At 40.7% G+C, this 15,984-nt stretch overlaps 1 protein-coding gene across 15 annotated transcripts in view; it reads left to right on the forward strand.

Moving 5' to 3' along the window:
* Positions 1–15,984, forward strand: part of NAV2 (neuron navigator 2) — a 306,190-nt gene that overhangs the window by 164,511 nt on the left and 125,695 nt on the right. For all 15 annotated transcript variants that reach the window (XM_015286245.4, XM_015286247.4, XM_015286248.4 and 12 more), the window contains 2 exons: positions 4,035–4,087; positions 14,493–14,565. In XM_015286245.4, coding sequence (XP_015141731.1) covers positions 4,035–4,087; positions 14,493–14,565 — 126 coding nt within the window. The remainder of the gene's footprint in view (positions 1–4,034; positions 4,088–14,492; positions 14,566–15,984) is intronic.

Consider the following 15,984-nt stretch of genomic DNA (forward strand, 5'->3'; position numbering starts at 1 on the left):
CAGCAATGCATCTCTGTACTTACATAAATGGCAGCTAACTGGCCAATGAATTTAAATAATTCCTTGCTACGTTTAATGGCACAGATTCCTTTTCACTTCTTTTTTTTCATAGACTGCTGGCTTGTCGTTTCATAATATGCCTATTTTCAAAAATGCATAAAACCAATTATTTTCCATGCTTTGATTCAGACCCTGTTAGTGAAAGCCCAGTGTCACTCATTACTATGTTTATTGTAGACTACAGCTGGTTTCTTCTGGCTTAGCACAACCCTCAATCTGTATATAAATGGGAAAAGTCTGAAAATACTTAAAAGCAGCTGAACCCATTTCACTGTATTGACATAATTGGACTGCTCTGGTTTTGTGAAAGCTATGTGCCAAGGAAGAGGTGGGGAGAATTACAAAGGCTCCAGTCTGGTACTGGGGACAAGGCGTACTCCTTGTGTGCTGATTGCACATGTTTTCACAGTCGTGGTGTAAATGGCGTGGTGGTCCTGACAGCCATCTTGTATGGTTCACAGTCATGTTAAACCTTGCCAAAGCAATACCCATACAGAGTGTTGTTGAGGATGCACGGCTTTTGGTTATTGAGGCAAACCTAGGGCTCGTTGTAGACCAGCTTTCGTAGCGTCTGCACAAATATAGCAAAGAACACTGATCTGGAACTCCTTTTAATCAAGCATGCAATAAAGGCTGCTGGAAGGAAATGCCCACAGGAGGGATCAGGAGGGAAAGAAAAAGAGGCACTGGGGGTGTTCTGCAGGCTTGCAGTCAGTTTGGGACAAATCCCCCAACATTTTACATGCCTGTGGCTATGAATTTACATCTTGCTGAAGGCTGAGATACAATTTCAAGCCTTTGTGATTGCCTGTGATTTCCAGCTGATGCTAGCTGATGTGCTGTTTGTGCATGGCAGTGAGCAACAGGAGCTGTGAGAGCTGCCCATCGATCTCAGCCAGCAAGCTGTGCTTTTGCAGCTGTGAAGTTTGACGCTCTTCCAAGATCCCCCGGTGCTCAGTGACTTATGCTGCAAACTGCCCACGAGCACACCACGCTGTGCTATTTAGGGAGCCTCATTCACTGGTATCTCTCCGACCTTCTCCGCAAGAAAGGCAAATAACCTCCTACTTGCTGCCAGCAGTGTTCCTTGGAGCTATGTGGGAGGCTCAGAGATGGACTCTAGCTTCCTGCCACGGAATGGGAGCATCAAAGTGATTTCCTGATGAATTAGACAGATTCCTGCAAAATGCCAAATATGCCCACAGGCCACTTTGATGCCTTGTATGAATCCAGCCTTGTATGAATCTCTGACTTCTTGCCCTGCTTTATATAAACAAAGAGGTTGGAGTCAGAGTTCAGGCCAGCTGCCAGCTTGCCCCACTGCCAGCCTTGCTGGTTGCTCTATTACACTGCTTTTCATAGCACTCGCACCTGTAGGGAAGAAGCAGTAATTGCTTTAATCTAGTGAAGGGACAAACCAAGGTGAGGTGGGAGTGGAGAAGGAGAAAAGGTTATAGATAAACCTGCTGGGAAGATGACTTCCTGGGGGGAGGCTGACGGAGCACCTGGTGCAGCAGGTTGATTGGGGCAGAAATTCCAGTTCTGGTTCATCTTCTGGTTCCTACAAACTGTTTCTGGTCACCTACTTTGTCACCTGTGGAGAGAAGACTGACAGCATAAAAGGAGCATACTTCACATAAGAAATGCAGAATGGATGGAGAGTTGTCAACTGGTGCAAAAAAAAACCTGCAAGCTCATGTATGAGGAAATTGTTTTGGTTTAGAGCAGGTTTTGAGAGGAAGCAAAAGCAGTTACTTTTAAAAATGTCGAGTGCAAGAAAATGAAGGGAACTGATAGAAACAAAATGAATGAAGCAAAAGAAACTACAAATTAGTAGATCGCAAGAGTACAGGGATGGCTCATTGCATCTTGTAAGGTGACCAAAAGGTACACGGACAAAGTGAATAATTTCTAAGTGAAAACAGTAATATTTTAACCACACTGTGAAAAGTGATGGGGATAAAGAGGTAACATCCTAAAGCAATGATATATGTGGAATGCAGATTTTTTTTTTCTGACAGAAAATGTTGAGATGGTTTACACCTTCATTTGCCAGTAATGCTCCTGTGCTGTGGAACAGTGTATTTGTTTGCTTGTAGGTGGGGCTGACCTTTGGTTCAGCTCTAGAACCAAGCACATACTCCTAGCCTTTGAATGTGTAGTAATACTCACAAAGTATTGAGTAAGTATTTGTTTTAAGAAAAAAAAGAAAAAGAAAACAAAGAAAAAGGAGAAATTCAAATGCTATATTGCAGCAGAATCTTGGAAAGAAGACTCACATAGATGAGTCTGCATATTTTGCACACAAAAGCTCAAAAGGAGACAGATAATAACCTTTATGATTTGCTAACATTGGTTTTAAATCCATCATGTACAATTTTGGAAGTTCTAGAGGAATAGGAAAAAAGCTGCTATTCATCAAGAAAGATAAGGAGACTGACCAGGGTTATCAGGGGTATCTCCTTAACCAGAGAAGAGAAAAACTCATGCAAAACTTCATTATTCTCAAGTAATAATTATGAACAGTGTAAATTTAAATACAAATTTATATGAATATGATCTTATCAAACTTACCTATTTTCATTTTTCATAATAATTATAAATGCAGTTGATAAAAATAATGTATAACACAAAACCAAGAGGCAGTAAATATTAAAAATGGAGGCATGGGGTTTGTAAATGGGATCCAAAGTGAAGTTCCCGTATGGCCAAATCTGAGATCTCAATTCTAAAAACAAACACATCGTCAGTGTGTGGAGGCTGATAGACTACTCTGGGGATTAGCACAATAGGCTCATCTGCAATTTTTTCAGATTATCATCAATTCTTAATGTATTACTATGAGAGTAAAGTAGTTTTGTTAGTTCTTTGTTTGATGTTTTTAAAAGACTGCTTTTGGAATACTGTGCCAAAATTGGTATCTCTAGCTGAAGAAAGATGTAAAATTTGATGGAGTTCTTTCTGATGTCCTGAGAATGTGTTAGGTAGAAAGTATGTATAATAAACAAGCTGATGGGAGGCAACTCTGTTCAATTCATCAGATGTGACAGGAAAGCCAAAATTTGCAATTGGGCTAGAGGAAATGGCCTAAAGTTGCGCCAGGGGAGGTTCAGGTCGGATGTTAGGAAACTTTTCTCCTCCAAAACAGGGAGATGGTGGAGTCACCGTCCCTGGAGGTGTTCAAGAAATGTTTAGACGTAACTAAGGGATGTGATTTAGTGGGGAAATATTGGTGGTAGGTGGATAGTAGGATGGATTGCGTTGGAAGTCTTTTCCAACCTTGGTGATTCTATGATTTTGTGATGTAACATAGTGAAAAAACTATAGGAAGTGGGGCTTGCCATATCAGTGGTTGTTTTGTTTGCCATATAAAAGTCATTTCAGGGCGCAATATATAAATTGCTGAGCAATTTACTGAGCAAACTGATGCTGTAAGGTGAACATTTAAACACTTTCAACAACTTCTTTCTCCCTCTTGAGACTTAACCGTATCTTTCTGCAAGTTATGTTACAGGTGAGTTATGGATAACAAAAGACTGAAAAGAAGTCTTGTAGTTTGAGCTTAAAAAAGCAAAATAAATTGACCATAATTTTCCCATCTGGTTTTAAAATCTATATTCACTTTACAAAGCGTATCAATTGGCATGCAAACAGAACATACACACTTTTCCACCCAGCAGTGATTCAGTTTCCGAGATTAAGTATTCCTGTAGTTGAAAGGAGCTGCCCGTCAGAGCACAGGAGGTTGTCAGACCAGTTGTTTTCTGGCTCCAGCTGTCTCTGAAGGCATGACCCACAAGAAAACTTCAGCTGCTTTTCTTTTCTTTCTGATGGTCTCAGTGTTCACACGTTCACTTTGATTGGACAACGACAACCTGAAAGCCCTTTGTTCAGCTAGCAGCACATGCTCTGTAAATAATTGGTATCATGTCCTTGGTAGAGTTTTTGCCTTATTTTTTGTTTTTGCTTTTCAGCAAATGAAAAGATTGAAGACATCAATGGCTGCCCAAAAAACAGATCTCAAATGGTAGGTGTAGCATGGCGTGTTGTTGGCATGGATGTGGCTAAGTATCGCGTGCATTTGCGTGACTTCAGTATCTGAGATTTTAATAACCATGTTAGCTGGTTTTTCATAGTACAAAGAGCTCAGGTATAATCTGAAGAACAGAAACACTGCAGGCCTTTCCCCATTGCACTCCACAGAAATTAAATTGGGTCTTATAATAATTTATCATGTTTATTGCTGTTTTATTTTATATCTTTGAAATGCCACATAGTTAAAGAGGAACATAGAAAACTAAAATGTTATGTATAGACTAAAATCTTTTGTATAGACAGAAGTATTTTAAAAGCAGAAATAAAGATTTATTTTAAACTGGGCTATGTTCCTATGTCCTTTGGAAATAAATAGAGTAAATTAGCAGAATGTACTAAAAGAAACAAAAATTCTGGTTGCAAAATATGGAAATTGTTTTATGTAACTTGTTCCTGATTGATATGTTTCAGTTTGTGAAAGGAGTAGTTTTATCTCTTACTTGTAAATAATAGTTATAAGCAGAGAGCCAGAAGTTGGTACAAAAAAAGTAAAAGCAGATGGTACCTCAAGAGCATATCTGCTGTGAATACTGGTGAAAATAAACCTACAGACAGAATTTTGGTGAGAAAGTAAGTAGTAAGAAACTGACTTTTAAAATGTGTCTTATGAGAGGAGGGCTTAAAATTTGTTCTTTTAAAGAAGGTTATTTCCTTCTGTATCTCAAGGAAAAAACTTATTTTACAGTTCATATTCTGAAATCTCCCTTTTGCATTGTAATTCTCACTTTGGGCTTCTTGAGTCTTATTTTTGCATGTGAAGCTATTTTTTATGGCCCCTTTCCCAACTGTCCCCACCTCCCAGCCCATAAGTTCAGCAAAATACATTAAAGATTTGGTGGGAGTTTGTCATCTGAAGACAGGAGCAACAGTGAGCTCTGCTATTTTCTTTGGTTTCTGTTTTCTTTTCTTGTAAGTTATCGGTCTCACTCAAATCCACATAGCAAGCACTCCTTAAGAAGAAAGTCATCTGAAAGATTTATCACTGCTACTTTTACTTCTTTGAAGAGATTGGTTGCTATTCTTGCTATAGCCACGGCAGCTGTCTACAGTACAAATAATTGAGGAAATTTTTGCAATTACTACCACTGAATGCTCCACAGATGCATCATAAGAACTGAATTTCATTGAGGACTGGAGTTTATCTCAGATTCCTTAATTCTGTAGCCAGAAGTCAGTTCAGGTCCTTAGTCTCTATGAAGGCACAATGTTTGGCTTTATCTCCTGTTGCTTCCAAAAGTCAGCTTTGGCCATAGAAGCACACAGAGAGTGCATGCTGTTTCAGGAGTAAGGAAGTTTTCTCTGCACTTCCTCCTCCAAGGCTCTGGTTTTATTCTGGTCCCTTGTTCAGAAGAAGAGTCGGGCTGCCCCTTCTGTGTCAACCTGCTTGTGCCGCCAAGCATGTTGGTTGTAGCAAGGCATCCCGGGTAGTTTTTGTCACAAGAGAACATGGGTTATACTCACGGTTTGCTTTGATGGAAGTGTGCATGTTGGCCAAGCTGTTGGCCATCTTACAATAAAGAATGAAGCAGAAGGGTTGGAACTGGATAATGTTTAAGGCCTCTTCCAATCAAAACCATTCTAGGGTTTCATTCTACTATTCTAACAACACAAGTATTTTCATGGAGGCTATCCTTAATGCAGTTGCTTGCAATGTTTAAGGAGACAACTCTTCTCCAGGTCTTGCATTCTAGGGAAAATGAATGTGTTGCATTGTTTATTAATACAGCGATCTTCATCCTTTTCATTTAAATGTAGTTACCTCTTAATATAACTCACCTGCCTGAGCAGCCAGCCCTGGGTTTTGTGAGCTGGTGTTTGTGTCTGGAGCTTTTCATATAGAGGGGTGGCAGGACAAAGCTGTCTTGCGTGTCCAACACTCAGAGTTGGGCCAGGTGATGTTTAATCTTACTCTTTCAAATGAATCCTCAAAATCTTTCCCACTTTCTAATGTTTCCAAGCTGGACATCACAGACGAGTAGATTAAATAAAGAGGTAAATAAATAAAGGCACTGTAAATGAAGGTTTGCTGGTGGGCTCACCAGAGCTTGGGAGCTGAGCAGTGAAGATGCGTCCACCTGGAAAGCTGAAGCAACTCTGTCTTCCCAGCCCACTCGAGCCGTGTGAAAGTGGGTGGATTTCCTTCCATGTGGAGTGGTCCTAAGTCAGTAAAACCTGCCAAACCTTAAAGAGCTGAACACTGAGCCAGAGCAGGTCTCTTTGCATTGCTGTTCCCATCACTACAGGATGTTAGGCAAATCATCACGTGGATTTGCCCAGGCTCAACCTGTCAAGCTCAGAGTCAATGCTACTGAGCCTCATCAAATTAAGTTTGGTGCTGCAGAACCATTTGGGGCCATCGACGCCTGTCAACCTAGTCCCATTGCCAGAAATGACATGACAAGGACAGAACTGGCTCCATGAAAGTCACCTGGGTGAGAATTCAGACCCTATTCTCATCTCCTTTGGGTTTCTCTGTGGTTGGAAGTATCTCTGTCTCCTTTGTCTCCAGATAAGAGTCGGCTTTTTATTTTAATATATATATAACCTCTTACAGGCAATTTTATGTATTTCCTCTACATAAGAACTGTTATTTTTTTCTCTCAAACCTCCGTATTTTTGTACTGTAGATGCTTTTCTAAACAAAAGCTTGTAGTTGTGATGATTGGTTCCATCTGGCATGCAGAAACTTTGTGGTTAATAGAGGATGTAGTAGTACAGAGCATAGGTTCTCAGGCCAAGAAAATTTGGAGATGATCAGCACAATTGTATTCTGGTTTTTGGAATGAGGTATAAGAAAACATTGGCGCAGTTCTTGAGCACTGGGTGAAGGAGAGTTAAACAAAGCTGGTTTCCTCTCCTACCCACTTCTGATAAAAGGCTGAGATTGATAAGCACAAGTGGAGCTTTCTCTCTGTTGGTGTTGTGTGGTTACAGAAGAACAGAGGTGATTTCTTTCTAACAATGTATTTGCCTCTCATTTTGGAATGATAGTTGAGTGCAGCATTTGACATCCTGCAGAATTTGGACAGTTTACGAGGTTTTGCATTTTAATGCATCTTTTTTTGCATAGCACTGAATTAAAAGAGGGAGAGAGAGGTAGTTGTGTCATCTGGTATACAATTGATAAATGGTAATATATAGATTAAGAGTGAAGATGAGATGATATCAGAAAAAAGCAAAGGAGAAGACATTTTGAATGATGAAAGATCTGGGGTGAGCAAGGTGAAGGAAAAAGATTTGCATCAGCTACAACAGAAGTGACTGGGGAGGGAACTGAGTAAAGAAAGTTAAATATTAAAACATGGAGATAAAGCAGAGAGGAGATGCTTGGAAGTGAAGCAGTGCATTGGCAGACACAGGCGACAGCTGACACTTAGCCAAGGATGGGGCTGGAAGGAGAGATAAAGCAAGTAGCAGCAATTTGTCATATAGGAGAGGTGGAGTGGTGTGTTTTCCATCTTGCATGCAAAACTAGGAAACGTTGAATGTGGCAGTAGAAAGAGATATAGCAGTATATAATTAAGAAAAAAACATTTGAGAAAAGACTGATGAAAGAAAAAAAGTTGATTTTTCAAGGATCAATGTCATTTTGTTTTGTAAAAGATTTTTTCATTGCTCTAGATAAAACGTTAAGTGTGAAAGTTGGTGAAGTGATAGTATGTTACCCTTGCTGCTGAAGGAGCGGAGCAACAGCAAAGCTGTCAGTGCTGGAGGGAGAAGAGTGGGGGGGGGATCTGTAGGTGGGGGAAGGAGACCCTCATCTGTTCGTGCCAAGCCTGGGGAAGTTGTGGGACGCCCAAGGCAAGAGTTTGAAGAAAGGTATGCATATAGGCTAAGCCAACCCCACACTTCCCCCTTATAAATAGGGTAGGAAGTAACTGTGGTTTCCATGTTGGTTTGTGGTTGGGTTTTATTATTTTTAAGAGTGATCACTCTGTGTTTATACAAGTATCTATGTTGTCAAGTAACAAAGAGGAAGGGTTTCTTTTGATGTGTGTGTCTTGACCAGAGTTTTTTCAGGAACCATTCCTTTTTGATGCAGGCTTCAAGCTGTACTAGCAATACAACGCTGCTCCATTTTTCTACTTGCAAACGTGAAGTCTTGTACTGCAAGGACATGGACTTTGTGAAAGTCAAGATGAAAGCCCTTGTTTTCAGTTTGTTCACTTTGTGAGGAGACTGCTATTTCGGTATTTGACTGATTACTTATATTCTGAAAATGAGCTGTTCTGGACACCCAAAGTTAAAGAATAGGAGCCCGTCAGCCTGGCAGAGCCCCTGCTTCTAAAGTGAGCAGTGCGGGAAGTTTTAATTCATTTGCTAAAACTGATGTGTTCATATCCCTCCTCAGTGTGCCCCCCAGTCTGGACTGAGGATCTGTGGGAAGGATCAGAAGCATCACAAGCATTTTTTCCCTCTGCAAATTCCTGCTGTGGGAGTTTTGGACAGGCATCACAGTGGTTAAATATAGCTGTATATTTTCAAGTTAGACTTGTCCAGCATTGACCCGAGAAATGCAATACGGGGAATTTTGGTGCCTGCTGTTCCGTCTTCCCCAGCTTTAATCAGTGAGCTTTGCCTTATGGTCAGCACGTGTTTACAAGCTGAATGTTGCTGTAGTGACAAACGGGTATCTCCAGACCCTGACCCTCATGTTGGTTGGAAGGGCCGGGGTCAGCTGGAGCAGACACCAGCCTCACTCCATGGGCTGCTGGAGGAGATATGTGGCCAAGTGTGCCAGGAATGTTTAGCTCCTAGAGCATTTGCTCTCACCTTCCCGAGTTTCTTCTCATTTTTTCCTCTATAGGGGAGGCATTTGTTCCCTGCTTGGAACTTCATGTGGTGCTCTTTCCTTCTCTCTCTTTTTTTACTGTTATGTTACCACTTGTGTATTGCTATCAGTGAAACAGGCACGGTAGGGTCACAAGGGTTTTATCCCATCCCAGGAAAGGAGGGAAAAAAATATCTTTACAAGTCTGAGGATATGCAGAAATAAAATTTCTCCCATTCTCCTCCTTTTTGAGAAACTCTTAATTCGTTTTCTGAACTCTGGCTGTGAAGAAAATGTTGCAGTTTTATAAAATGTAAGTAAAATCAGAGTACCCCAAGTTGATCTGCTCCTTTTTACATAGCTCTGTTCTGGTTTGAGCTGTGCACTGTTGCTTTGGTTTTTCAACAGAAACCCTGGTGTCCACTGTTTAAGAACAGTACAGTGGAACTTAATAGCTAGCAAGAAAGTGACAAATTTGTCAAGTTTATAATACAAAAGTTAAAGCTGTTTGTATGGCGGTTTCTTCTGGTGCTTAGATCTTTGCTTCTTTTGATGGAATATGTAGTAGTAAGCACTTTCCTCTTGAGTACTGGAAACAGATCATAGCTTTTACAGGGGTTTATACAGCTTAGAGAAATAAACTTTTTCTGTTTGCCTTGTCACGAATTTTAGATTTTCAGCCATTACTTATATACTGTAACTGTGTGAGAATGGTTATTTTGGTCAGTTGAAGGTAATATGTATCTAGAATATCTTATACTTTTGCTTTAATTAGGATGCTTTTTATGTACATAGGTTTCTCCAAAAGTAATACCGCTTATTTATTTCCATTGAAATTACAACAGTTACAAACAGTGCAACATTATTTGACAGAGCAAATTAACAGCTATAAAACAGTATTCTTTCAACGCAGTCACCACCATTAGCTATGCATTTTCACCAGCAATGAACAAGAGCCTTCATGCCATGCTTGTAAAAATCTCCACCAGCAAAGGTGACCTACTGTCACTGTCACCGCTGCTGAAATGCTCTGCCCACTGCCTCCCCGTGCTCACATTCACTATTTGGTCTCCATAAATGCTCATCAGGCATTGATGAATGTCAGTGGTGCCATTTTTTCTGCATGGAGGAATTGAATGACACACCTTTGCTTCATATGCACTTCCGTGTCAGATGCCGTTATGTCAGACTGCTCCTCTGCTGCCATCTGTCATATGGCAACAAAACGTAATGGGATATTGGTGGGAAGGTTCAACCTCTACTGCCATACTGCCAACAGCTGCCTCTGATGTTGTGGGCCAATGTTAAAAAAAAAAAAAAAAGATAATAATGAAGCATTACATTCAGATCAGCTCGTGGAATCATAAAAGTTGAAAAAGATCACCAAGTTCAACTCCAACCCATCCCCACCATGCCCACTAACCACATCTCTCAGTGCTACATCTACACATTAGTTGAACACCTCCAGGGACAGTGACCCCACCACCCTCCTTGGCAGCCTGTCCCCATTAGGACAAGCTGGAGGATTTCTCTAGGAGATACAGTTCCAGATCCAAGTGCAAGGCAGGAGGGAGCACAAGTGTCATAGAATCATAGAATGGCCTGGGTTGAAAAGGACCTCAAAGATCATTTAGTTTAACCCCCCCCCTCCCCCCGCCATGGGTGGGGTTGCCAACCACTAGACTTGAATGCCTCCAGGGATGGGGCATCCACAACCTCCTTGGGCAACCTGTTCCAGTGCGTCACCACCCTCTGTGTGAAAAACTTCCTCCTAATATCCAACCTAAACCTCCCCTGTCTCAGTTTAAAACCATTCCCCCTTGTCCAATCACTATCCACCCTCATCAACAGCTGTTCCCCCTCCTGTTTATACGCTCCCTTCAAGTACTGGAAGACCACAATGAAGTCTCCCCAGAGCCTTCTCTTTTCCAGGCCAAACAAGCCCAGTTCCCTCAGTCTTCCTCCTGATCTCTGATCCCACTTGTCATGATTGAGAATCTGTTGTATGTAGTTTATATATATTGTTTTATGTAATATTCCAGGCCATTTTGCGAAGAACTATGTTTAGGAAACAATGCAAGACGTTAAGACTCTTCGTACACTTTGTGATGTAAAAAGTATTAGGCATACATGCTCAATCTGAAAATACGGGCAAGGTATTTGTTTTTCATTCAGAAACAGCTTGCTGACATCAGCTCATGTTGGACTCTTCGCTTGTTTCTGTGCTGCATGTGAAGTCTGCTGTAATACTGCATAAGAGTTTCAGAAACTTTCAAACATTTCACATGAATCAATCTTCATTTTCTTCCTCTGAGAACTAATATACATAACATGGAGGTGAGAGTTAAATGCAAAGTACTGGATTCGATGTAAGTACTGGTATTTTGGGGTAAACTCATGAAAATCCCACATCTATCACTGTAAAAGCAGGGAGTAGAGGTCTTGCATCATGATATGAGAAACTTCCCATGGCTCCAACTTACAAGAAGCTTAATTCTGATTTTTGTTGCAGAAGAACATTTGTATCTGTCAGAAGGGCAGTACTGTTTGGGATTTACTCTGGTCTGTTTGACTTGACAGGCTTGAACATACTGCTTTAGGTGTAGACACTTTGCATATCCAAGTCTCTTTTTAGTACCATCAGTGTTCAACATAAAGCAGTGCCACGCAGGGTATCCATTTACATGCTACAGAATGAGGGTATTTGTTTGTTTCTGGTGTGCTCTGTTTTGTTTATACAGGCCAGGGCATGTTTCCTAGCTCCCTTTCTTTCTAGCACTGACAAGAATAGAAGTAGAAAATGGTATTATATTACAAGCACAAAAACATCTGTGGGTGTTGTGGCCAGCATTGCCAGAAGTTCACAATCACTGTAAGGTACATTTGAAAATAGAGGGAAAACTGAGTCATGTGCCCAGGAAAGTAATAGCACACTATGAATTAAATGAATGAAGTTGTTAAATTTGTGCATACTGAAGTGCTGTATGTGTAGAAACTAGGAATGAATGGGGTGTGTGCAGGTCTGCTGGGAATGAGAACAACGATGCACAAGGGGATATCCTTTTATAAAGTATTTAGAAATCAGTAAATATGTGTCTTCTAATTTTTAAATCCCATTTTTCCAGCCAGGGGCTGACATCCATTCCTGATTTTCCTCCTCCTTTTGCACTAATGCTTAAGGTGAGGTGATAGACCAAGTTAAGGGTTCTTCACTCAGGCTACTGGTCATAAAGAACTATTTACACCATAAGCTTCTTGACGTATTAAGATTTCAGCTTCCTTACAGATTTTGCATCCGAACATCGCTGTTTTCATTCTGGGCAGCTCCGGGATGCAGGAGATGGCTGCCTTGATGGCCCCGTTGGGTTCTTTTTCCTCTTCTGAGACTCCAGAGTGCCAAGTGCATTGGGAGCCCTTTTCCACTGCAGCTGGATGACAGTCACAGGTTGTTTCTGTGTCAGACAACAGCCATTGCGTGGGAAGCACCCTGAATTTCTACCAACACTAAACCTTAATCATTTCAGCTATAGACCTGCATTCTGCATTTCATTTTCTTGAATTTCCCCACATTTATGTTCCTTACTGAGCTCTATTTTCTCCTTCAAATTCTGTTAATTGCATTGCTGTCATTCTGCCATGTGTCAGCATCACAGATAATATTGCATAAATGTTAATGGAATCATTGCTGTTTCTTTATCTTTCAGTTCTGTTTTTCTTTTTTGTGAATTCCTTATAGGTGTAATGCTACACATCTGTACAAGATCTTATCTCCATAGTTTATTTTCTTATAAAGATTTTGCTTATCATTACTTACTTACCTGAATAAATCTCCCTGCTGGAAGAGGAGAAATCTACCCAGGGTTGTGGAAGACTAGAAGTGCTCTTGGAGCAATAAAGGCTGAAGTTTTCTTAGGTACAGGAGATGGAAATGGGTGGGAAGATGGATGTCTTTGTGTGGCATTTAGTTTTGAAATGGTGGACTTTGGCTTTCCAGTCCCAAGTCACCTCAATGAAAGAGCTGCATTGAAAACCTGAAAGGGTGGTTGAGCATGGAGGAAGGAAACTAAAACAGTTGGACTGCTGGCGCATGCCAAACTGTGGGTAAATGAACCTTTGGACCTACACCCTGCCATAAACTTTCAGATCTGAACGTTACAGGCAGTCTCTTACCTGGTATATGTCTGGTTTTGGCAGTCCATTTCCAAAGTATATTCCAAACTTCTACCAACCTCATTACATCACCGTTTATAGAACTGTTGAAATCCCAGTTATGTAGTGCCAATAACTTCTTCTTGCCCTGATAGAACAGAATGTTTTTATTGTTAGAAGCAATAAGTGAAACTACCCTGGAGATTTTCTGACAGCTTCCCTTGTACTTTTTGTTTATTTATTTTATTATTACTTAGGGTAGGACAGAAAGTGCAGATCAGGTGCTGGGAGTTCAGCCTCCCAAGTACGCCAGCCTTGTTTTTCCCATCCCTTTATATGTCTCAAAACTTCAGGGCAAAAGAATACTTGCTTGGCAAAAATTATGCATTGCTGTTATCTGACACACTCATGTGAAACTTCACATGCACTAGGTGATGTTTTCTAAAATGTTGTTGGGGCTTTTTTGTTGGCTTTGTTGTTTTTTTTTTTTCCTTTCTTTTTCTTTTTTTTTTTTTTTTTTGCATGTGTGAGTTTTATAGGTGCCCAGAATTAGGTTTCTGATTGAAGTGCTTTGGTGTGGGGGGGCTGGCATTTCTCAGTGTTGTTTGATGCTACAACAGGGCTTGGTGGGAAACTGATTATGAAGGTAACGCTAGATTTCTGCAGTGATACTGAGATACAGGGGAAAAACACCCAACTTTCCAACCTTCCTGGTATTCACTTTGTCAGTTGGATATCATCCAGTCTGTATGTAGCAATTGTAGTCACTAAAGTGCAGAACCGTTGTGCAGATACTGTCTGATCAAAATCCACTTTATCCCATGCAATTCAGTGCTGTTAGTTGTACCATCTCTCTCAAGGGCAGGATATACCCCACAGTGAGTGAGCAGGGTTGCCTGTCATTTCTGACCTGCAGAGAATGCAGTGGGTAAATATTTTTTGGATTCCACTTGGGGTTTCCAGTTACAGTTTTTATATTTGACTGCTTTTGTGGCTGGAAACTTTTGCCAGCTGTCAACCTAAGAGCAAGTGGCAATCTGCCTTCTCAAGCAAATGTGGCTTCTGTGTTTATTTTCAGTTTCACATTCATTACAATTATTGTAGGTTAAAAATCTTAGCATAAGATCCTTGCCCCTTTAATGAGACGTATAGTGATCATCTTTCGTGATTAGAGCATTAAATATTGCGCTTCATTCATGTACAAACAGTCCGGAGCTGAGTAATGCTCCATCAGTGCAGGACCTTAGTGACATAGGAGACATCATATTGTTATAGTTTCCACAACATGAGCAAAGGGACTTTTTTGTGTGACACGGGGACTGAGTGCAATAAAGGGTGGCGGGAAATTAACATAAACAATTATTACAATGCATATTCTTTTGTGTCTCCTTTTTTTGTTGTTGTTGTTCGTGAATAGATTGAAAACATAGATGCATGCCTGAGTTTCCTGGCTGCTAAGGGGATTAACATACAGGGGCTGTCAGCAGAAGGTGAGTCAATCCCTGGTTTAAAATTTCATTTTAAATAACAAACTGAAATTGCTGCTTGTGACTGTAGTCCACACGTGCCATGGAATGGAGGATTAAATATGGATATTCAAGGTTTTTACTCCTTTTTTTCCCCCCCATCTCAGTATGAAAGGTAAGTAAAATACACATCTCATCTCCACTGACTTGTAAAAATAATTATTCTAATTCAATAATGTCTTTGTGTATGTCTATTAAAAAGCAGAGGGTTTTTCATCTAAGTTCTATAATTGGTGTACTGATTAGAGCATAGATCTTATGTATATTTAAAACTGGGGGATTGTTTGTCTGTTGAGAGAGAAGTTATTCATTCTTCAGCTATTTAGTTACCTTTGATTGAGATGTTTAGAAGTTTGTTTCCAAACCAACAACAAAATAAAACCCACAACAAATGTTTTGAGCCGAACAAAAAAGGTATTGACCTTGAGTGAATCGCTTTGCTTATAAAGACCACCATAGTTTTCCAAAACCAGCAAATGACTGTGTTTGTGTGATATTTTTCCCTATCAGTACATGATGTATGTCAGTATGTATGGTGCCTGGTGGCTCAGAAGCTGTTTAACCGCTGTCTCAGTAAAAGATCCAACACGTTTCCCTAATTCTCATCACCAGCTTTCGCCTCTGTTTGTGTTTAAGTATGCTGCAAAAGCAGGTGGGTTTGGTAGTTCAGCCAGCTTTCAGTGTATGTATGACACCTCCTCCTGGGTGCACCTCCAGCACCCCTCCATCCTGTGTTTTGTTGCTGAGCATGATGTTACCCAAGGAATCTCCCTTTTGTCATCTGGGGTCAGCTATGTCCCCTCCCAGCTTCTCTACCTCCAGCCTCTTTGAGGTTGAGAAAAGAGAGCCTTGACGCTCTGCAGGTGCTGCTCAGCAACAGCAGAAGGGATGGTTTGGTCACCAGTCCATAGCACAGTACCGGGAACTGATAGGAAGAAAATGAATCACATCTCATCTGGACCCAGGTCAGTAGGCAAGCTAATGTATCTTGTTAGAATAGTTAGTGTAAATGGAAAAATAGGCAACGATTCATATGCAGAGGCAAGAAAGAATTTCTGTGCCCCAAACCATGGATGTATCTTCAATTTTTCTAGATGGTCTGAAGTCTTCTGCCTGTGAACTTTGTGTATGCTTATACAGTCACAACTATAACACAGCTTTTCTCCTTTAGAAATGGAATGAAAAATGGATGAATAATAGATAGTCTTATAGATCATGTACAGAGTTTTGAAAAGAGCAGAGGTTCTTCTTGGTTGGAAGAGAGAATCCTCCCTCGCTTGGCCTTGGCTCTCCTGTTGTCAGTGCCCATGAGCGCTCACGCATGTGGGGTTAAGGACTAGAGGCAAGGTGAGCATTTTGCATTTGCTGAATGCCAAGGGAAGG

This window comes from Gallus gallus, chromosome 5 (assembly GCF_016699485.2).
Source record: "Gallus gallus isolate bGalGal1 chromosome 5, bGalGal1.mat.broiler.GRCg7b, whole genome shotgun sequence".
NCBI lineage: Eukaryota > Metazoa > Chordata > Aves > Galliformes > Phasianidae > Gallus > Gallus gallus.